The 24653-nt window shown below is 40.3% G+C and overlaps 1 protein-coding gene across 3 annotated transcripts in view; it reads right to left on the reverse strand.

The window, feature by feature from the left end:
• Positions 1–24653, reverse strand: part of LOC139730519 (uncharacterized) — a 312627-nt gene that overhangs the window by 284108 nt on the left and 3866 nt on the right. For all 3 annotated transcript variants that reach the window (XM_071641366.1, XM_071641365.1, XM_071641367.1), the window contains exon 2: positions 1858–2005. In XM_071641366.1, coding sequence (XP_071497467.1) covers positions 1858–2005 — 148 coding nt within the window. The remainder of the gene's footprint in view (positions 1–1857; positions 2006–24653) is intronic.

Consider the following 24653-nt stretch of genomic DNA (forward strand, 5'->3'; position numbering starts at 1 on the left):
TGTCATCTTTTATCATTGTCAAACAAAGTGTTATCATGGCAATGACATTTTCAAATGAAAATCTTACACATTACCAGTTGATTTAGCTATCTCCCTCAGTTTTTTGAGCGTCTAACTTGAAATATTGCACAGAGAGCCAATGTAATTTTCGATGTGCAAAGCACATCTTTTGTCAACGTTGGAAGGTGTTGCCATGGTAACCATCTTTTTAAATGAAAATCACACAAAAAATACTGTGAATTGGGTAAGCTCCCTCAGCTTTCTAGCATTTGACTTGAGGTTTCGCACATGTGACCAGTGTAATCTTTAAATGAGTAGCACACTGATGTCAGTGTTGAACAATCTGTTGCTATGGTAACACTTTTTTTTTTTCAATAAAAGGCATACGAGAATATTGTGGATTGAGCTAACTTTCTCAGTTTTAGGTGGGGGTATCAATCACATCCAGTTCTAGTTGAAAATGTTGGGCCAAGAAGGCCTAATGTGTGTCATTTGAATATTTCAATGATCTGAATGTCACATGCTTGTATCATTACTTGCAATAGCATTGATCAAAAGAAAGAGTCTATGTTCAAATTTTAGAACCAATTTGGCTTATCTATGTTGAATATTTGAATTATACAGCTGAGCAGGCAATTCAATTTGAACATTTGAATTATGAAGCCAAGAAGATCTAATACTAGTATGAATTCCATTTGAAAATTCAACTTATAGTGCCAAGAAGGCCCAAGGTATTCAGAGTGAGTATTTAAATTTGATATTGAGCCAACAATTCCTATAATGTATCTCATTTGCATAGATAATTAAAGAACAAACTAAAAGGGCCAAAGGTATTTCATTTTAATACTTATATTGTAGAGATGAGGCTATCATTACATGTAACAGAATTGCTGTGTTTTGTTGTGACAGGCAGTTATTAAATATTTTGATTAACTTTGTAGCACGTGACTGTCTTTCACCTACTGTACTTACATTACTGTGTCATTTTGTGCGATTGAAGTGTGGAGAGTGTGAAATGATGTCAAGATATTAACACTTCAAAGTGTTAATAAGCTGACATCACTTGGAGTTTATTTCACACTCTGAAGCGTTGAATCAACACTTTTATAGTGTTAAATAAACACCAAATGATGTGAACTTATAACACTTGGAAGTGTTAAAATAACACCATGACAGGTGTTGGGGTATAGATTCTAACAACAAATAATATTGAAGTTACACTGTCATTGGTGTTAAAGGGTGTCAAAAGAACATCAAATGGTGTCAACTTATTAATAATCTAAGCAACACCAAAAGCTGGTGTTGGTATATTTTAACATCATGGGTGTTGAACTTACACCATCACTGGTGTTGGGGTGTCAAATGAACACCATATGGTGTCAACTTCTTAACACTCTCTGAAGTGTTGAAATAACACTGAGGCTGGTGTTGGTATATTTTAACACCCACGGGTGTTGGTATCTTAACACCAGTGACGGTGTAACTTCAACACCAGATGGTGTGGTCCTATATTGAAGCTGAGCTGGTGTTAGACTTAACACCCATGGTGTTAAATCTAACACCACTGTTTTTGCAGTGCAGGCACATCCCAAGAGATGGCGTGCTGCGAACTAGGTCTGCATACGCATTATAACATATATGCATGCACCACCGTGTCTCATTGTGCCTGAGCAGTAGTGAGCGAAATGTCATACATCTTACCTACGATTTCTTCTTGTGACAAACGATTATCTTTTACCCTAGTGTTGTAGAATTCACCGCGATGGACATTGTCTTTACAAGTTTCTACATCTAGTTTAACTGCTGCCTCATGGCAGGTCACTGAAATGGAAGAATTGTTTGTTTCAATATCATTACCTGTTGCAATTGCTGCTGATTCTGTAACAGCAAGGAGACTAATGACAAAAATCCTTCGTTTCTTCGGAGATAGAGGGTGTTCCACCTCATTGGCCAGAGTGAAAGACACATTGAGCAGCGCAGTTATCACTGCAGGCACACCCAGATTCTGTCAAAAAAGAGAAAAAGAAAAAAAAAGTCATAACACAAAATTGTGGCATATCTTCCTATTGTCTCCCAAGGTGATCCATTGTAGATTATGTCACTGAAATCTGGAAACTTTTTTACCTGACATCAGGGCTTAAAGAAGAAATCCATTCCAAAATTTCATTAATTTCATAAGAGAACAAAATCCCCTCCAGCAGAACAGTGCAAAAATGATAAAAATCAAATGAAAAATAAGGAAGTTATGATATTTTGACATTGCAAAATTTTTGTAGAGAACACTTCTTGACCAATTGTTACAAATATTCAAAATCAGCAAGCTGACAATGTCATGCTCTAACAATTTCTTATTAATTTCATATACACAAATGAAAAAAAAATCTCATATTTCAGCTGCATAAATTTAAGGCGAGTGCCAAACTGTGTCTCGCCCATTCGCATAAAAGAAATTTAAGTTTTTCTAAATCCTGGAAGTTCATTGATCCCGCCTATGACCTTTGACCTTGTGGTGACCTTCAATTCCCCAAGGGACATTTATCAGCCAAGTTTGGTCACAAACAAAGATATGGATCAAAAGTTATGAGACATAATCAAAACGCGGCGTAAAAACTTAACATTGGACCCTAAAAGTTCGTTGACCCCTGTCTGTGACCTTTGACCTTGTGGTGAATGTCAGTTCCCGAAGGGAAATCTCACATCCAAGTTTGGTCACAAACGGACATATACATCAAAAGTTATGAACCACAATCGAAACGCACCGTAAAAATTTAACATTGGACCCTTAAAGTTCGTTGACCTCTGTCTGTGACCTTTGACCTTGTGGTCAACTTCAACTCCTCAAGGGACATCTACCATCCAAGTTTGGTCACAAACGAACCTATATGTCAAAAGTTATGAACCATAATCGAAACGTGCTGTAAAAACTTAAAGGACAAGTCCACCTTCATATACATAAGGATTGAGAGAATGCAGCAATATTAGTAGCACACATCGGTGAAAGTTTGAGGAAAATTGGACAATCCGTTCAAAAGTTACGAATATTTTAAGTATCTGCGCAGTCACTGCTGGAAGAGAAGACTACTACAGTGTATGATGTCACATGCGTACAACTATATACGGAAAATAAAAGGAGAATTTCACAAAACTTTACTTTTTGAATAAAGTGCACATTTCTTCGACTTGCTGCTGACACATGTTTAAAAGGGTAATACAGTAAACCTCGCCTAAGTCGACATCGCATAAGTCGACTACCCGATTAAGTCGACACAATAAAAAAGTCCCAATTTTTGCCTTTGTTATTCCTTGAAAATTTCTTCGTCTTAGTCGACATTTATAAGTCGACAACTCGCGAAAGTCGACCTGATTTTTGAGTGCCAACTGTGCTGAAATACGTGTTAATTCCCTCGTCTAAGTCGACATAATTTTTTCGCTCAAAATCTAATCGCCATTCTCTGAAAGAGAATTATTTTCCCGCTCCGATTCGCAGCATATCTACTTGGTAATTCGCTAGTTTACGGCGCGGTAGCGTTCGCGCCATGTGTCCATTGTCTTGTACGGCAGATGGGCATACACTCATTTACATTGGAGAATTACATGTAGCACCCAAAGCAGTTCACTTTCCCCCTTTTCTCCTTCTCGTTATTCTCTAAACGCACACATTTTGGACACCTATAGGTCCTGGTAGAGAATCATTATGAGAACATGAAATAGGTGTTTCCGTTTATCCGAATATTCTAACGTTAATTATTCCGCAGCGGTATCAGAACCTGGGCCCGTTTTTAGAAAATTAATTAAAATGCAACTACAGTTGAACCTCTCTTATCCGGCCTCCTTTTATCCGGATCTCTCTATTATACGGACGCAATCTCGCCGTGATTTTTTAAAAATAATTACGGGAGGAAAGGTGGATTCTAAACTCCTTGAGAACTCCTACTCAAACACACATGAATTACATATTACTTCCAACATGATTAACATACATTACATCAAATTTCCTTCCAAATTGCTTACCTTCAGACATTTTAACATCCCCAAACATCCCCAAATCATCGCAAGAACATGGACAGATTATGCGCTCGAGTCCTCTCATATTGCATTGCCACATATAGGTCCATAGATACACAGCCGTCGATATGACTAGATAGACATACATTCTTTCGAGTCATTGGCTGAGCAACGAATGATATTGAACACTCAAAAATTGTTCACACACAGTACACACACAAAGAGAGAGAGAGGGAGACCATCTAACAATGGCAACCTACAGTCGACTTTGCCGAGTCGTGATGATCGAATTTTGAAGCGTAGTTTCGTCGACTCGTACTGTTTATTTTCAAATTCTACTTGATACATTTCTTAATAATTATTCAGGTAAATCATCCCAAGAATTTATAAAAGAAAATGATTTCATTCTTGCAAACACGAACCTCTATTTTGGGGTCTGTTACTGAGTGTAACAATGAAAAGGTTGCAGTATACACATCACTACATGTGGTAACAATGGGCTACATCAGTACATGTGTATGTATATTTATGTACATGTATAAAGCATTGAGTCTCCCGTAACCGGCCAAATCCCTTATCCGGATGAGCCCCGGTCCCGACTTGTCCAGATACGAGAGGTTCCACTGTACTATGTAATTAAATGCAACTAAAAATCAAATGCAGGACTGGTGTATCAAGTCACGAGCAACTTTGCACATAAACGCAAGTGCGTTGCTGAAAAGGCTTGCGTTTGATCATATGAAACGAGAAAATAATTGTAGCTGAAACTCAATTGCGTTTAAACGCAACTCTAAAAATCAAATGAAGTCCATCAAAAGAAGTTGCAGTGAAGACTTGCCGTTTTCGTAAGAAACTAGAAACTGCGTTTAAAAGCATCTCTTAACATATACGGAGGTGCGTTATTGTTGAAAGTCTTGAATTATTTTTATTTCGTACGCAAAATTAAAAATTAAACACAACGCAAATCAAATGCAATTGCAAGTCCATAATACCACACGGAACGCAAGCAAGATTTGCGTTTGATAAGCATACGAATCTAGAAAATTGTAGGGAGCTTTTTTTAAAACTCAATAGCGCTTAAATGCGATTCTAAAAATCAAATGCAAGTCCATCAAATCACATGAACGCTGTATTTAAACACAAGAGCGTTGCAGAGAAGACTTGCAGTTTTTGTATGAAACTCTAAGAAACTGCGTTTAAACGCATCTCTAAACATATACGGAAGTGCGTTATTGTTGAAAAGACTTGCATTATTTTTTATTTCGCACGCAAAATTCAAAATTAAACGCAACCCCGAAAATCACACGCAAGTCCATCAAATCACACAGAATGGTGAAAAGACTTGCGTTTGATAATCATCCGAAACTAGAAAATTGTAAGAAACTTAAACTCAATTGCGTTTAAACGCAACTCTTAAAATCAAATGCAAGTCCATGAAATCACAAGCAATGCCATATTTAAAATGCAAGAGCGTTGCAGAAAAGACTTGCAGTGTTTGTACGAAACTAGAAACTGCGTTTAAATGCATAAAAATCTATACGGAAGTGTGTTATCATTGAAGAGACTTTTGATGTGACCGAACTTAGTCTGCACTAGCAGGGGAAAGACATCGCAACATTTACCCGTTTCAAACTACCGAAACACATGCTGCTTCACAAAATATCAATGAAAAAATAGTAGCAAATTATTGTTACAGTTCGCTATGCTGAAGGTTTAGATCTTAGTCCAAAGTTAAATTAGTCCGGCGATGGAAAGACATTTGTTTTTACGAAGGTTAGTAATCCAAAAGATGTCATTTTCGGATTAACAAACTTCTTTCTATTTCAGACTGGCCCGCGCCGTACAGAGCAGAAATGTTGCGATTTTGTCAAAATGGCTACAATACACTTTTCTTTTTTGTCTTGAAAATGTGCTTAATTTCAGAAGAAGAAGGCAGTAGAATACTCACAGAGACATTATGTAATCTGCAATGTGGAGTTAAAAAAATCATTTGAGAAACAATGAAAATAAACAAGGCAAATGCTGAGCGATTATATCTCACCAAATGATGAAGACATTCATTGTGGCCATTTGGAAAAAGGAAAAGTAGAAATTACGCGGTGCGTAACATATGTCCCCGCCGGAAGTAGCATTTAGTGGCAAAATGTACAATATAGGTAAAAAATCAAGGTCAAAGGTCAAAGAAGTCAAAGGTCAAAATTCTGTGTAGAAGTTTTGAAGCCCTCACCTAGTGCCATCACATAAAGCAAACGGAATCGAAATCGGGTTATAAATGGCGAAGGAGTAGCATTTTGTAGCCAATGTACAATAAAGGTCAAAAATCAAGGTCAAAGGTCAAAGAAGTCAAAGGTCAAAATTCTGTGTAGAAGTTTTGAAGCCCTCACCTAGTGCCATCACATAAAGCAAACGGAATCGAAATCGGGTTAGAAATGGCGAAGGAGTAGCATTTTGTAGCCAATGTACAATATAGGTAAAAAATCAAGGTCAAAGGTCAAAGAAGTCAAAGGTCAAAATTCTGTGTAGAAGTTTTGAAGCCCTCACCTAGTGCCATCACATAAAACAAACGGAATCAAAATCGGGTTATAAATGGCGAAGGAGTAGCATTTTGTAGCAAAATGTACCATACAGGTCAAAAATCAAGGTCAAAGGTCAAAGAAGTCAAAGGTCAAAATTCTGTGTAGAAGTTTTGAAGCCCTCACCTAGTGCCATCACATAAAGCAAACGGAATCGAAAATGGGTTAGAAATGGCGAAGGAGTAGCATTTTGAAGCAAAATGTACAATATAGGTAAAAAATCACGGTCAAAGATCAAAGAAGTCAAAGGTCAAAATTCTGTGTAGAAGTTTTGAAGCCCTCACCTAGTGCCATCACATAAAGCAAACGGAATCGAAAATGGGTTAGAAATGGCGAAGGAGTAGCATTTTGAAGCAAAATGTACAATATAGGTAAAAAATCACGGTCAAAGATCAAAGAAGTCAAAGGTCAAAATTCTGTGTAGAAGTTTTGAAGCCCTCACCTAGTGCCATCACATAAAGCAAACGGAATCGAAATCGGGTAAGAAATGGCGAAGGAGTAGCATTTTGTAGCAAAATGTACAATATAGGTCAAAAATCAAGGTCAAAGGTCAAAGAAGTCAAAGGTCAAAATTCTGTGTAGAAGTTTTGAAGCCCTCACCTAGTGCCATCACATAAAGCAAACGGAATCGAAATCGGGTTAGAAATGGCGAAGGAGTAGCATTTTGTAGCCAATGTACAATATAGGTAAAAAATCAAGGTCAAAGGTCAAAGAAGTCAAAGGTCAAAATTCTGTGTAGAAGTTTTGAAGCCCTCACCTAGTGCCATCACATAAAACAAACGGAATCAAAATCGGGTTATAAATGGCGAAGGAGTAGCATTTTGTAGCAAAATGTACCATACAGGTCAAAAATCAAGGTCAAAGGTCAAAGAAGTCAAAGGTCAAAATTCTGTGTAGCAGTTTTGAAGCCCTCACCTAGTGCCATCACATAAAGCAAACGGAATCGAAAATGGGTTAGAAATGGCGAAGGAGTAGCATTTTGAAGCAAAATGTACAATATAGGTAAAAAATCACGGTCAAAGATCAAAGAAGTCAAAGGTCAAAATTCTGTGTAGAAGTTTTGAAGCCCTCACCTAGTGCCATCACATAAAGCAAACGGAATCGAAAATGGGTTAGAAATGGCGAAGGAGTAGCATTTTGAAGCAAAATGTACAATATAGGTAAAAAATCACGGTCAAAGATCAAAGAAGTCAAAGGTCAAAATTCTGTGTAGAAGTTTTGAAGCCCTCACCTAGTGCCATCACATAAAGCAAACGGAATCGAAAATGGGTTAGAAATGGCGAAGGAGTAGCATTTTGAAGCAAAATGTACAATATAGGTAAAAAATCACGGTCAAAGATCAAAGAAGTCAAAGGTCAAAATTCTGTGTAGAAGTTTTGAAGCCCTCACCTAGTGCCATCACATAAAGCAAACGGAATCGAAATCGGGTAAGAAATGGCGAAGGAGTAGCATTTTGTAGCAAAATGTACAATATAGGTCAAAAATCAAGGTCAAAGGTCAAAGAAGTCAAAGGTCAAAATTCTGTGTAGAAGTTTTGAAGCCCTCACCTAGTGCCATCACATAAAGCAAACGGAATCGAAATCGGGTTAGAAATGGCGAAGGAGTAGCATTTTGTAGCCAATGTACAATATAGGTAAAAAATCAAGGTCAAAGGTCAAAGAAGTCAAAGGTCAAAATTCTGTGTAGAAGTTTTGAAGCCCTCACCTAGTGCCATCACATAAAACAAACGGAATCAAAATCGGGTTATAAATGGCGAAGGAGTAGCATTTTGTAGCAAAATGTACCATACAGGTCAAAAATCAAGGTCAAAGGTCAAAGAAGTCAAAGGTCAAAATTCTGTGTAGAAGTTTTGAAGCCCTCACCTAGTGCCATCACATAAAGCAAACGGAATCGAAAATGGGTTAGAAATGGCGAAGGAGTAGCATTTTGAAGCAAAATGTACAATATAGGTAAAAAATCACGGTCAAAGATCAAAGAAGTCAAAGGTCAAAATTCTGTGTAGAAGTTTTGAAGCCCTCACCTAGTGCCATCACATAAAGCAAACGGAATCGAAAATGGGTTAGAAATGGCGAAGGAGTAGCATTTTGAAGCAAAATGTACAATATAGGTAAAAAATCACGGTCAAAGATCAAAGAAGTCAAAGGTCAAAATTCTGTGTAGAAGTTTTGAAGCCCTCACCTAGTGCCATCACATAAAGCAAACGGAATCGAAATCGGGTAAGAAATGGCGAAGGAGTAGCATTTTGTAGCAAAATGTACAATATAGGTCAAAAATCAAGGTCAAAGGTCAAAGAAGTCAAAGGTCAAAATTCTGTGTAGAAGTTTTGAAGCCCTCACCTAGTGCCATCACATAAAGCAAATGGAATCGAAATCGGGTTAGAAATGGCGAAGGAGTAGCATTTTGTAGCCAATGTACAATATAGGTAAAAAATCAAGGTCAAAGGTCAAAGAAGTCAAAGGTCAAAATTCTGTGTAGAAGTTTTGAAGCCCTCACCTAGTGCCATCACATAAAACAAACGGAATCAAAATCGGGTTATAAATGGCGAAGGAGTAGCATTTTGTAGCAAAATGTACCATACAGGTCAAAAATCAAGGTCAAAGGTCAAAGAAGTCAAAGGTCAAAATTCTGTGTAGCAGTTTTGAAGCCCTCACCTAGTGCCATCACATAAAGCAAACGGAATCGAAAATGGGTTAGAAATGGCGAAGGAGTAGCATTTTGAAGCAAAATGTACAATATAGGTAAAAAATCACGGTCAAAGATCAAAGAAGTCAAAGGTCAAAATTCTGTGTAGAAGTTTTGAAGCCCTCACCTAGTGCCATCACATAAAGCAAACGGAATCGAAAATGGGTTAGAAATGGCGAAGGAGTAGCATTTTGAAGCAAAATGTACAATATAGGTAAAAAATCACGGTCAAAGATCAAAGAAGTCAAAGGTCAAAATTCTGTGTAGAAGTTTTGAAGCCCTCACCTAGTGCCATCACATAAAGCAAACGGAATCGAAATCGGGTAAGAAATGGCGAAGGAGTAGCGTTTTGTAGCAAAATGTACAATATAGGTCAAAAATCAAGGTCAAAGGTCAAAGAAGTCAAAGGTCAAAATTCTGTGTAGAAGTTTTGAAGCCCTCACCTAGTGCCATCACATAAAGCAAACGGAATCGAAATCGGGTTAGAAATGGCGAAGGAGTAGCATTTTGAAGCAAAATGTACAATATAGGTCAAAGGTCAAGGTCAAAGGTCACAACTGAAATTCTGTGTAGAAGTTTCAAAGCTCCCATGTAGTGCTATCATATAAAGCAAACAGAATCAAAATTGGCTCATAAATGACAGAGAAGTAGCAAATTGAACATTTTGATCACACACGGACGCACAGACGGACGGACGGACACACGGACACACACACGTATGGAGCCCGTTTCATAGTCCCCTGCTAGAACTCGTTCGGCGGGGACAAAAATGGCTGTAATGGCCGTTGAGGGGGCAATTTGCAATGGCCCAATTATCTAAATTTACTTTTGAATGTGATTTCCCACCTGTTTACAAAATCTTATTGGTTTTCCCTTCCCTCATAAAAGGGAAGGGAATCATCCCAAGTTTATTTGGGCACTAGTGTACTTTCACACCTGTTTGTAAAATGATCTTCAAACATGCACAATCTCACTCTGAATATCGAACAGCCTTGAATATTTACATCTGAGCAAGATTAAAGGCCAGTAGAAAGGAATTTCCACCGTTTTTACACTTGTCGGAATATGTCGATCACAGCTAGTTTCGCTTTGCGATAACTGCAGTACACAGGAGCAGACAGCGCGCAACACGGTGTACATGGCAGCGAGCGCAAGATTGATCTGAATGTAGCTATCTCACAGCAATCAGCGCAAGTTCTTCTATGGTATCTTTGAAAAGATAATACTTTTTTTCTGCCTTTCTCTCAGCTTGTACCAAGTCGTGGTAGTGATTGAGGATTGGGGTTGTTCATGTTGTGTGTGTGTGTGTGTGTGTGTGTGCTTTGCATCATGCTAAAATTTGGTATCGTGGGAAGGGCAGGAGGGTGTGTTTTTGGCGGTTTGTCTCGAACATTTTTGGTAGAGTGATGTGATTGGGTGTGTTTTTGGAATCCCTTTTTCATTTAACATCTAACATAGCAGAACAAAGTCTATTTGGTTTGAGTTGTACATCTTTAAGGCTTAGGGTCTGCTCTTTCAGAGTGGGGTCTTATGTGGAAACTCATGTTCGCGACTTTTTGTTTTTGTTTTGAGGTGCAGGGTCACATATTTTATTTATTGCGATTTATTTCGATTGGAAGGACATTATAAATTAATTAGTTTTTCCTTTGTTCTGCTGGTTGAAATACATGTATTGTTTTAAAAAATATTTGCTATTGGAAAGGGTTGACGTACTTGAATATCATAATGAGATTTACTTCATTGCGGTATATAAACTACGTCATTACCATGTCCTTCACTACTATGCGGGTTTCGACTTTCTTTCTATTATCTAAGATTTTATGAGGTTTAGTTTTGCAACTGTCATAAGCTATCTAGGCTATAGGCAAGATACTCATAAAAATGAAAATTTTGTTGGGGCGGGTAGGCTGAATGTCAATGCAAGTCTGCATATATCGCCACTCGCCAGCTACATATAGTTTTTTTTTTTTCCACTTTTTTTTTTCCTCAATTTATTGGCTGGGTTAGGGATCGGTATCTAGGGATATGGATAGGGCGTGGTTGAGGTATGTTAGATGTTGTGTGTTTGGAATGTTTGTACCACATGTGCAGTTGGAAGGAGACATAGGTTCCTTTTCTGTGATGGTTCTGCTATTTGCTCGCACTCAAACTAATTACATGTTTATACAAATCAGCTGTGCTCTCTTTGTACTCACAACTCGTTGGAAATTCTTGGAGAGGCCTGAACGGGAACGCATGGGAGAGGACTTTGTATTATTCATGTCTTGTACCAATGCACGCTTTATCATTCATAATGAGAATCTAGTTATATAATGGAAACAAATGAGCATCTTACGTTAATTTCTTTGAATGTTCGGGGAATAAGGGATAGGGCTAAGAGGAATAACATTTTTGCATGGTGTAAAAGCACAGGAAGTGACATTGTTTTTCTTCAAGAAACTTATAGTACTGTTGATGTAGAGGAAAGGTGGAGCTCAGAGTGGGATGGCTCAATGTTTTTCAGCCATGGATCAAACCATAGTAGGGGAACTTTAGTTTTGTTATCCCCAAATTTAAAGTTTAAATTTGAGAATGTTTTATTAGATAAAGATGGGCGTTATATATTACTGAAGGGAGAACTGAGAAGCGTGAAAATATTAGTAGGTAATTGTTATTTCCCAACTAGAGATAAAGAAAAAACACAGTTTGAGTTTTTGGATAAGCTAAATACTAAGATAGCGGAATTGTATGATCCTTCTCAGCTAGTAGTTTTAGGGGGAGATTTCAATATACTCATGAATGGAAAATTAGATTATATGGGGCAAAAGAATATTATAAAAACTAAGTTTAATGAGAAATTGGAAGAATTTTTGAGAAGGTATGAGCTAGAAGATGTGTGGCGAAAAAGAAACCCGGATAAAAGGGAATTTACTTTTAGGCAAAAGTGGCCAATCGTTCAAAGTCGTTTAGACTATTGGTTTTTTTCCTCTAATGCACTTAATTTGGTTAATAAGTGCGATATCATTACGTCAATTACACCTGATCATTCTTGTATTTTGTTACAACTTAAGAATCTAGCAGATAAATTTTCATTTGGTAAATCTTATTGGAAATTTAATAATAGTTTATGTGCAGATCTTGAGTTTGTTAATATGTTGAATGAGAAAATTTATCAATTAAGGGAACAATTGATTCCAGAAATCCAGGATAAATTACTTTTTTGGGATTTTTTAAAGATGAAAATGAGAAATATTATAATCAGTTATTCGAAGGAGAAGGCAAAACGAAGGAGAAAGGAAATAGAAAAGTTAGAATCAGAAATAAGTCATTTACAAACTCAATTATTGACTTTACCTGTAAAATTTATAACGGATGAAATTGAAGAGAAAAAAACAGCACTAAACAATTTGTATGATTATTCTCGCCAAGGTCTGAGAATCAGGTCAAGAGCAGAGTGGTATGAAGAGGGAGAACAGAAAACACAGTATTTTGAACAGTTGTTGAAATCTAAGAAAAGGAAAAGTGTTATTAAAGAAGTATACAATGAAAAGAAAGAAATAGTGTCAGATAAAAATGAGATTTTGAAAATTATTAGAACATTTTATGAAAAATTGTATTCTGCTTGTGATATCCTTGAAGATGAAAAGTTGATGTTTTTATCTGGTATTCCCAAATTAAATGAAGAAAGTAGAAATTTATGTGAAGGTGAAGTAACTAAAAATGAATGTTATGAAGTTTTGAAGGAAATGAAAGTTAATAAGTCTCCGGGAAATGATGGATTTACTGTGGAGTTTTATAATACTTTTTGGCCAGTTTTAGGAGATATTTTAGTTGAAACGCTAAATGAGGCATATAATAGGGGGGAACTGTCTACATCTCAAAAGCAAGGAGTAATTACACTTATAGAGAAGGAAGGTAAAGATGGTATGTATGTTCAAAACTATAGACCTATTACTTTGTTAAATGTTGACTATAAGATTTTATCAAAAATATTAGCTAAAAGGATTCAAAAGGTGTTACCGGAAATTATTCATCATGATCAAGTAGGCTATATGAAAAACAGAAATATCGGAGAAGCTGTAAGAATAATAGATGACATTCTTTTTCATGCATTGGAACATCCTTGCGGTTATCTAGTTGCGGTGGACTTTGAGAAAGCATTTGATTCGGTAGCGCATATCTTTTTATTTAAAATTCTGCAATTATTTGGTTTCGGGAATTCATTTCAATTTTGGGTTAAAGTCTTGTACACGGATATCAGTAGCTGTGTTATGAACGGTGGAAACTCAACGGGGTACTTTAATATCAAACGGGGTGTGAGGCAGGGTGATCCTCTGTCTCCATATATATTTTTATTAGCTATGGAAACTTTAGCTGGAGCTATTAGAAAAGATAAGGATATTAATGGAATTAAGTTTGGTCAAAATGAAATAAAACAAATTTTATACGCGGATGATATTTCTTTGTTTGTGAAAGATGAGGGTTCAATTAAAAGGTTACAATTTTTATTTGATGAATTTGGGAAAATAAGTGGTCTCAAAATAAATAAAGGGAAGACTAATTTCTTATGGCTTGGGGAGGAAAAAGATAGGCCAAATATTCATTTGTTTGGGAATTTTGTTCAAGAAATCAAAATATTAGGAATTTATTTTTCCTTAGATGTTAAGGCAAAAGAGAATTTAAATTTTAAAGAAATATTAAGTAAGATAAAAAGTCTTTTAGGATGGTGGAAAGAAAGAGATTTAACACTTATGGGAAAAATACATCTTATGAAAACATTCGCCTTGTCAAAATTGAATTATGTAGCATCACTTATTGTTGTTCCTCAGTGGGTATTTTCAGAAGTCGAAAAAATTACCTTTGATTTCTTATGGCATGGCAAAGACCGTATAAAGAGAAATATTATGTATCAAGATTATGAGTTTGGGGGTTTAAGAATGACGAACTTTCGGTTATTTGTTAAGGCACAACGTATTATGTGGCTAAAACGCCTTCTATATGGAGAAAAAGAAGTTGGGTGGAAATTATTTTTTGACTTCTGTTTTAGTACTGTAGGAGGTAGATTCCTGTTTATGTGTGACTTTGATTCATCTATTATGACAGATAATGTACCACCTTTTTATTCGGAAATATTGAAGGTTTGGCTCGATATCTATAAATATAGACAATTGGAAAATGAGGTTGTAAATCCAATAATATTTAATAATAGGAGTGTACGCATAACAGGTAGGATGTTTTTTCATAGAGATTTATTTGATGCAGGAATAATTACAATACAAGATATATTAGATAACGGTCATTTGAGATCTCAGTCACATTTTCAAAGCTTGGGTCTTGGTTTTAAGGTAGAAGAATTGCTTAAACTGAATGATATATTTAATGCTATACCCCAGAAATGGAAGGATTCTATGAGAGCAGGTACACTTCAGCAAGTTGATTCCACAAACTTTGACTTAAAATTGATTTTTTCTGGTCAGAGAGTAAATTTGCAAGTTTTAAAATCGAGAAAAATATATGAGGCTATGGTGGAAGATTTACAGTCATCTTATGTTTTACAAATCAAAGATGACCACAGTAGCTATGATTATACAAACAAAGAAATAAAAGATCTTTTTATTAAACCGAGTAAGTGTACATTGATAAGAAAATATAGAGAATTTCAATTTATGATGTTACATGGCGTAGTTTACACTAAGGAGCGTTTAATGAAGTTTGGTTTTGTAACAGACAGCCTTTGTTCCTTCTGCCAACATGAGCCTGAAACTTATCTGCATTTATTTTTACACTGTGTTAAAGTGAAACCGTTATGGGAATTCATAATTAATTATTTTGATATAAATGAGTTAAGGAATATGAATTGGAGAGATATATTTGGGGGAATTTCTGGTTATTCAAATAGATCAAAATGTGTAAATACTTTGATTATCTTAACAAAATACATCATTTTTAAATCTAGAACGGGAAATAAGTTACCCACTGGAGAAAAGATGCAAAAGATTATTGTTGAATTAATAAATGAGGAAAAAATCCTTGCGACCAAGGCTGGGAAGCTACATGTACATTTACAAAAATGGGAATATTTTGAGACTTCGTTGAATAAACCAGTCTGAAGCTACGTGCAACGTCTGTGACTTTTAAGAAAATAGTAATGTTTCCATAGTATTCCACTCTTTCTTTTCTTCATTTTTTTCCCTTTCCTTCATTCCTCCTCCTCTTCTTCTTCTTCTTCTTTTTTTTTTCTCTTGTGTTGTTTTGTATTTTCTCCCCCTCCTTTCCCATGCGTTCCTGTCAGCCTGTTGGCGGGCTGATTATATAACTATATTTACTATATTGTGATGTGTAGGCAAGAGCAGTTAACCAAATTAGGTGCATGTGTATGTGTGTGTGTATGGGTGTGTTTGTGTGTGTTTGTGTGTTGCATGTGTACAGATAGGGGTGGGGGAGGAAACAGGAAGGGAGGGAACTGGTGGGGGTGGTCATAGGGACTCAGTAAGGGATATGAGTTAGTAGGTGTATGGGCGGGTATTGGTTGATAAATAATATGGTTCCATTATTTATTACTGTATAATTTTGCTGCATAATTCATTTGGATGATTATTAAGATTAATGCTAGAAGAATTGAATTATCACTGTTAAATTTAAGCAATTTTTTTGAGAGCATAGGGGAAGTGACTGTATGTAAATTGATAATTGTTCATGAAAATGTAATTTTTGTTATGTCATTATGTACAGCAATAGCAAATTTGCTATTATGATCACAAATGTATATTTTCGTCATTTCAATTGTAGCAAATGAAAATTGATATTTTTTTTCTATTACTTTGAATGGAACAGAATAAACATCGTTGAAAAACAAAAAAAAAGTATGTGTGAGGTGGGTGAGTGTGTGTGTGTGTGTTTGTTTGTATGAAAGGAGGTTGTGAAAAATGTGGTTATAAGACAAGGGAGACAGAATATAAAGCCTTTAAAAGAAGGCCTGGAAAAGGGGGACAAAGAAATGAAATAAAAGATATAGAAAAAAAAACCTGGAAAAATGAAACACAAGGTTTACAAAATAGAGAGTCCAACAAAAGATAATGTAAGGAAAGAAAGAAGAGAAACATGTATTATGAAGGAAAGCAAGGGAGAGATGGATATGTTTGAAAAGAAAAGAGGAAAGCAAAGAGAAAAATATAGATTAAAAACAGAAAAGCACTAGGTACAATAATACAATATGAAAGATGAATCAAAACTGGATAAAAGCAAAGATAATTGGGAAGGAAAGAAAGAATTATACAGGTTGAAAAGCAAAGGACGAAAAGGAGTCATTAAAACAACACATAAGAAAAAAGATATTGGAGATGATAGAAAGGAAAGACCCTTGTAGTAGTTGGAGGGAAAAACAACTTGTGAAGGCAGAAAGTACAGTTACATACGTATGTAGGAAGTTTAGAGAGTTAGACAAAAGGAAAACTACAAAAAAAAAAGATTGATGGGAAGGAAAGGAAAATTTAGGTATAGATTCTACCTGAAATTGAAAAAAGAAAATATATAAAAAAAGGAAAGATAAACACAGTAAGTGGCAGCACACACAAAAAATTGAACACGTGCTCAACCGCTTTGAAGCTAAAAGCAATAACGCAAGACTTGGTCGAGGAAAAGAGAAAAACGAATTTTAGCTTTTCAACGACACCATAGAGAAGGCCGCTGTGTCGCTACATTCAGACCAAATGATCACCCAAAGCATGCGCTGAACGTATTCGTACTGTGCTTATGTACAGAGCAGCATTTCAAGTAACCAAGATTTTCCAACGATTTTACGACACTTGTAAATGAGAACTTAGAAGTGTCAAAACTTACGTCTATTCTACTTTGGAGAATCAGTAACTGCGAAACACAGCCTGAACGCCAAATGCGAAGCATTCGGGCTGTGTAGGAAAGGATATTGAGTCATGGTATGAGGAGTATCGCGGTTAAATTCCAACTTAATTACCGGTACTCAAAATTTCTTTAATTTGAATACTTACATATCTGGTCAAATTAACACTTGCCGTGGAACATTTTGCTCCACCAGAAGTTCCTTTCTGAAAATATTGGAGACTTTAAATGATCTGGTCAAGAGGAATCTGTTCAACGGATTTGAAACCTGTGCGCATGCGCTAAGCAGAGTGCAATGTAGCCTTTTCACAAGGCCTTCTTGCTGTATTGCGTTGCTTTCTGGGTGAATGAAGAAGCAATATCCCAGCCGAGCACGACAGCGTGAGAGCAAAAGGGCCTTGTCCAAAGGCGAAAAACATTGCGCCTTTCATGGATATTCATATCGCCAATGCACTATGTGCCTTCACAAAGGTTGTTTCGAAAAACGAAGGGAGGAACAAGGAGAAGGGAGCATGGACTTGTAGAAAAACATCTTTTCAAGACCTTAGGATCAGTTTCACTTTCAAAGTGTGCAAGTGAACGGCAAGTGTGAATTAGATAAGAAACTTAATTATGTAGAGTATAAAAGTAAACCTTTTGCTGGTGAAATACGTAACTAATAGAGAGCTCTGCTTAAATTTGGGTTTGTCTTCCAACGTTCAGTGACAACACTCTTTCAACTCGGAGCGCTCCCACAGTATAACTGTGTAAACTTACCGGTACAAGTAGCCCGACCAGACGCTGTAAGTATGCTGTGCGAATACAGCGTCTGACAGGCGAGGCATGCAGCTTCAAAGTGGGGACCTCAACACAACCAAAAAACTTATGAAAATTTGTACTTTTCTTCGACAAACAGAATATGTTACTCACGCTAAATGCATGCTTGTATTACAGAAGAATTGTTCAACGCACCGGGTCCATAAGAGAGCCCTGCGATAAGTCCGTGGAACAACAAAATGACAATTTCTGGTGCAATTCCTGACCGTCCACAGTTTATCGTTGCAGAATTCAAAATGCGCCTTCATCTCAGCGGATTACTGTAAAAGTGGAAATTTTCGCGGTGTTCAAATTTTCGCGCATTTCGCGCAACCAGAAACTAGCGCGAAAATAAAAGCACGCGAATATTTTTACTTGCCATACGTGCCTGTGCGTGATGTCTTGATTCCGCGGAATTAAAAACACGCGAAACTCTTCCGACCCGGTCAAGCGCGAAAAATTAGTCACGCGAAAATATCCACTTTTACAGTATGCGCATGTGTGACCGGAAGTGCTCCAAAGCGAGCGCGGCATATGCGTTGAGAACGTACTGTATTACAGAACTTACATCGTATTGCGTATGGCCTACTGCCTAACGTCGTCTGCTGCGGAGAGATCTTATGCGTGCGTGCGCTGCTGGAGTGTAGCAGCACGGTTGATAGCATACAGCTCTATGGGGCATTCACATCACGTACATTGTACGTATACATAATGTGTATTCAAATTGGCCTGGCATGAAAGACAATGTACCGTTTGGACTAGCCCGACCAGACGCTGTAAGTACGCTGTGCGAATACAGTGTCTGACAGGCGAGGCATGCAGCTTCAAAGTGAGGAACCTCAACACAACTAAAAAACTTATGAAAATTTATACTTTTATTCTACAAAGAATACATTTGTAGCAGCACAATGAGTCACACTTTCATTTTCTAACATTACTGAGAATTGTTTTCGTCCACTCGCTGACCATATCCGCTAGTGGTCGCTCTACGACGTAGTACAGCCACATTTTACGACCGCTCTGGCCCACTGTCTCGCAAGCACTAATATATTATCATACGTCACATTCCTCGCGAAAAACGTAACTTCACCTCCGGTCACTCCTACGGTCACCATGACAACGTGAGATGGACATCATTTCTAACCAATCTCCTTCTTTCTTCGCTCCACTTCTCGAAGAAGTTTCGCACGCGTGTTACAACTCTCCATTCACAAAAAAATCAACTTTTCACGCACACTACACTTCTTGACCAGCTTTCGACGTGAAAGCACGGAAACGTCAAGTTGTCAACTCGCCAAACTTTATCATCAAACATCGGACTCGCGAACTTCTCTCTCCCTCTCTCAATCTGTCTATCTCTTTTTTCCCTTTCTAACTTCGCCGTCTTCTGGAGCATTCTACATTGTGCTACTTCGCCTTATTTACTGGAATTATACTTTGTGTCGTGTATGTTTTTGTGTATATACCAAACGGGAAAGTGCAATAACTGAACTCTCAATTGGAGGACCATTTCCTGCAACAGCATCGACTCCAGGCGCAGCTCGGCAGCACGGGAGATATTGTGTGTTATAAAATCAACGAATGGTGAGTAGAAGGATACATTCTCTACGCTCTATTAACATCCTACTACGAAATCCCTTCACTGGTGACCCCGACGTGATTTAATTCATCTCCTTGCCACTATGACCGACACCTCGCAAGCGCCTGTTGAGCCCGTTCAGCCCCCGATTGATGACGCGACTTCGAAAACCATCCACTGACATCGCTGTCGATAACACCGCCGTAGCAAACATAAAGCTGCCGCCCTACTGGCCACATGACCCGTTGGTGTGGTTCGCGCAGGTTGAGGCCCAATTCACAACTCGCCGCATTACCAAGGAAGACTCAAAATATGCCTATGTGGTTTCTTGAACGCTCCTTGACACTAAACCTGGGACTGCGGCGCGTGTGTCGGTGGATTTTCGTACTCGCAGATGTGCCCACACCCATATTAGGAGCCGACTTCCTATGGCATTTCGGTCTGCTAGTTGATGTCAAGCGACACAAACTGATAGATGGAACGACTAATCTTTCGGTTAGCGGCGTCGTCACCGAACCGTCGGCAACGTCTCTCAGTCTAAAAATGCTACGCTCCACCAGCACTCGCTTCGACGCTCTAATTCAGCAACATCCATCAATCACACAACCAGTATACACACCGGCGAGCGTCAAACACTCAGTCACCCATCACATTGAGACTCGAGGTCCCCCCGTCTCCGCTCGACCACGCCGTCTCGCATCCGACCGCCTCGAAGCAGCTAGAGAGGAATTTAGCCATATGCTCGAGCTCGGCATCGTCACGCAATCGTAAAGCAACTGGTCTTCGCCCCTCCACATGGTGCCGAAGAAGACCGCCGGCGATTGGCGACCATGTGGCGATTACCGCGCCCTCAACCGACAAACAGTCCCCGATCGTTACCCCATTCCCCACCTACAAGACTTTGCAGCAAATCTCGATGGCATGACATTATTTTCCAAACTCGACCTCGTTAAGGCGTACCATCAAATTCCCGTTCATCCAGCTGACGTTCACAAAACCGCCATCACCATGCCCTTCGGTCTGTTTGAATATGCTCGCATGCCTTTTGGACTTCGCAACGCAGCGCAGACCTTTCAACGCTTCATGGACGAAGTACTGCGTGGGCTTCCATTCGCCTACGCGTATGTGGACGACGTCCTTGTCGCAAGCCGCTCACACGAGGAACATGAAAAACACCTCAACATTGTGTTTTCACGCTTTGCTGAGTATGGCATCGTCATCAACCCAGCCAAATGCCAACTCGGCGTGCCATCCCTCCACTTCCTCGGCCACGTTGTCGATCACCACGGCATCTCTCCTCTGCCAGACAAGATCGAGGCAATTCAAAACCTCCCAGCCCCTACTTCACTTCGCAAGCTGCGAGAATTTCTGGGTCTCGTCAACTTCTACCGGAGATTTCTCCCTCGATGCGCTGATTTAATGCAACCACTCACCGACAAGTTGAAAAATGCTAAAAGGAAAAATCAGCCCATCTCACTCAGCGACGACGAACTTTCCTCATTCAATGCAGTCAAAGCAGCGCTTTCACAAGCCACCATGCTTGTTCCCCCGAAGATGGATGCACCCCTCTGTCTCCTAACAGACGCGTCGGACGTCGGCGTCGGCGGTGTACTCCAGCAATGCATCGACGGTACATGGCAACCTCTCACGTTTTTTTCTAAACGACTACAGCCAGCTGAAACTCGCTACAGTGCGTTTGGATGAGAGCTGCTCGCCGTCTACCTGTGCATCAAACACTTCCGTCACATGCTCGAGGGAAGACAATTCATCGTGTACACCGACCACAAGCCTCTCACCCACTCTCTCCACAGCCGTCCGGACAGACACTCGCCACGAGAAATTCGTCAGCTCGACTTCATTTTCCAGTTCACGACCGACATCCGCCACATCTCAGGCAAACGGAACACAGCTGCTGACGCACTCTCTCGAGCTTTCATCAACAATGTAAGCACTACCCCCATTGACATCGACGTCATTGCCCTCGCCCAAGAGCACGACGAGGAACTCAAACAACTCACGACTGACAGTTCACTCAAACTTTCACCAGTGCCAATCCCCTCATCAGATCGCACGATATTATGTGATTTGTCAACTGGATTTCCTCGTCCATACATCCCAGCCCCTCATCGCCAGGCGATCTTTCTCTCCCTTCATCAACTCTCTCATCCAGGGGTAAGAGCAACGCAGAAACTGGTCACTGACAGATTTGTTTGGAACGGCATCAATCGTGATGTTCGTTCATGGGCCAAAACATGTCTACAGTGCCAACGCAGCAAAATTCATCGCCACAACAAAGCACCCCTCGGCACTTTCTCATCGCCCGATGCACGATTCGACCACGTTCACATCGACATCGTCGGCCCACTCCCTCCATCAAACGGTCACACATGTATACCTCCTCACATGTGTCGATCGATTCACACGATGGCCAGAAGCCTTCCCTTTGAGCGACATCACAGCTGAAACAGTCACTCGAGTCTTCGTCACTCACTGGGTCACACGATTTGGCGCACCATCGACCATCACAACAGACAGAGGTCGTCACTTTGAATCCAATCTCTTCAACGCTCTCACTACGCAACTCGGATCCACTCGCATTCGCACAACGGCATACCATCCGACATCGAACGGCCTCGTCGAACGACTACATCGTCAACTCAAAGCCTCGCTCATGGCACACGACCACGCCAAATGGACCGAGACACTACCACTCGTTCTCCTCGGCATTCGGACCGCAGTGAAGACAGACATAGGCTGCTCAGCTGCAGAGCTTGTCTATGGGACAACACTAAGACTCCCAGGCCAGTGCATCACCAAGCATGAACAGACCATGACGGACATCGACCCTTCCGACTACGTCCAACGTCTACATTTAAGTTCATGCAGGACATGCACCCGCCATCAACACGCACTCAACACAAACCGACATTCATACACAACGACCTCAACACATCTTCACACGTTTTCATTCGCGATGACACCGTGAGAAAACCACTACAACACCCATACAGAGGTCCCTTTCCCGTCATTCGGCGTGCTGACAAGTTTTTCGTGATCGACTACCACGGCAAACACGACACCGTCAGCATCGACCGCTTGAAACCAGCATTCATAGAAACGGACATCATTCCCGAGCCATTGCCTTGCCGCACCACACGACCACCCGTGACTACAAACAGTCAACGTACGGCACAACCTGCCACGCCCCCTTCCAACCCACCTCGCACCCCCACCCCGCACTCCAACCAAACGACCACGGAAATCAAGAAAACGCGCTCCGGTCGTCACGTGCGATTTCCCACAAAATACGTCGACTACTGTGACAACGGTTGAAGAGACAATTTTGGATGAGAGCTGCTCGCCGTCTACCTGTGCATCAAACACTTCCGTCACATGCTCGAGGGAAGACAATTCATCGTGTACACCGACCACAAGCCTCTCACCCACTCTCTCCACAGCCGTCCGGACAGACACTCGCCACGAGAAATTCGTCAGCTCAACTTCATTTCCCAGTTCACGACCGACATCCGCCACATCTCAGGCAAACGGAACACAGCTGCTGACGCACTCTCTCGAGCTTTCATCAACAATGTAAGCACTACCCCCATCGACTTCGACGTCATTGCCCTCGCCCAAGAGCACGAGGAGGAACTCAAACAACTCACGACTGACAGTTCACTCAAACTTTCACCAGTGCCAATCCCCTCATCAGATCGCACGATATTATGTGATTTGTCAACTGGATTTCCTCGTCCATACATCCCAGCCCCTCATCGCCAGGCGATCTTTCTCTCCCTTCATCAACTCTCTCATCCAGGGGTAAGAGCAACGCAGAAACTGGTCACTGACAGATTTGTTTGGAACGGCATCAATCGTGATGTTCGTTCATGGGCCAAAACATGTCTACAGTGCCAACGCAGCAAAATTCATCGCCACAACAAAGCACCCCTCGGCACTTTCTCATCGCCCGATGCACGATTCGACCACGTTCACATCGACATCGTCGGCCCACTCCCTCCATCAAATGGTCACACATGTATACCTCCTCACATGTGTCGATCGATTCACACGATGGCCAGAAGCCTTCCCTATGAGCGACATCACAGCTGAAACAGTCGCTCGAGTCTTCGTCACTCACTGGGTCGCACGATTTGGCGCACCATCGACCATCACAACAGACAGAGGTCGTCAATTTGAATCCAATCTCTTCAACGCTCTCACTACGCAACTCGGATCCACTCGCATTCGCACAACGGCATACCATCCGACATCGAACGGCCTCGTCGAACGACTACATCGTCAACTCAAAGCCTCGCTCATGGCACACGACCACGCCAAATGGACCGAGACACTACCACTCGTTCTCCTCGGCATTCGGACCGCAGTGAAGACAGACATAGGCTGCTCAGCTGCAGAGCTTGTCTATGGGACAACACTAAGACTCCCAGGCCAGTGCATCACCAAGCATGAACAGACCACGACGGACATCGACCCTTCCGACTACGTCCAACGTCTACATTTAAGTTCATGCAGGACATGCACCCGCCATCAACACGCACTCAACACAAACCGACATTCATACACAACGACCTCAACACATCTTCACACGTTTTCATTCGCGATGACACCGTGAGAAAACCACTACAACACCCATACAGAGGTCCCTTTCCCGTCATTCGGCGTGCTGACAAGTTTTTCGTGATCGACTACCACGGCAAACACGACACCGTCAGCATCGACCGCTTGAAACCAGCATTCATAGAAACGGACATCATTCCCGAGCCATTGCCTCGCCGCACCACACGACCACCCGTGACTACAAACAGTCAACGCACGGCACAACCTGCCACGCCCCCTTCCAACCCACCTCGCACCCCCACCCCGCACTCCAACCAAACGACCACGGAAATCAAGAAAACGCGCTCCGGTCGTCACGTGCGATTTCCCACAAAATACGTCGACTACTGTGACAACGGTTGAAGAGACAATTTTGGATGAGAGCTGCTCGCCGTCTACCTGTGCATCAAACACTTCCGTCACATGCTCGAGGGAAGACAATTCATCGTGTACACCGACCACAAGCCTCTCACCCACTCTCTCCACAGCCGTCCCGACAGACACTCGCCACGAGAAATTCGTCAGCTCAACTTCATTTCCCAGTTCACGACCGACATCCGCCACAT

The sequence above is a fragment of the Diadema antillarum genome, unplaced genomic scaffold (assembly GCF_040938485.1).
Source record: "Diadema antillarum isolate AM-2024a unplaced genomic scaffold, OU_Dant_1.0 seq00000320_RagTag, whole genome shotgun sequence".
Taxonomy (NCBI): Eukaryota; Metazoa; Echinodermata; class Echinoidea; order Diadematoida; family Diadematidae; genus Diadema; species Diadema antillarum.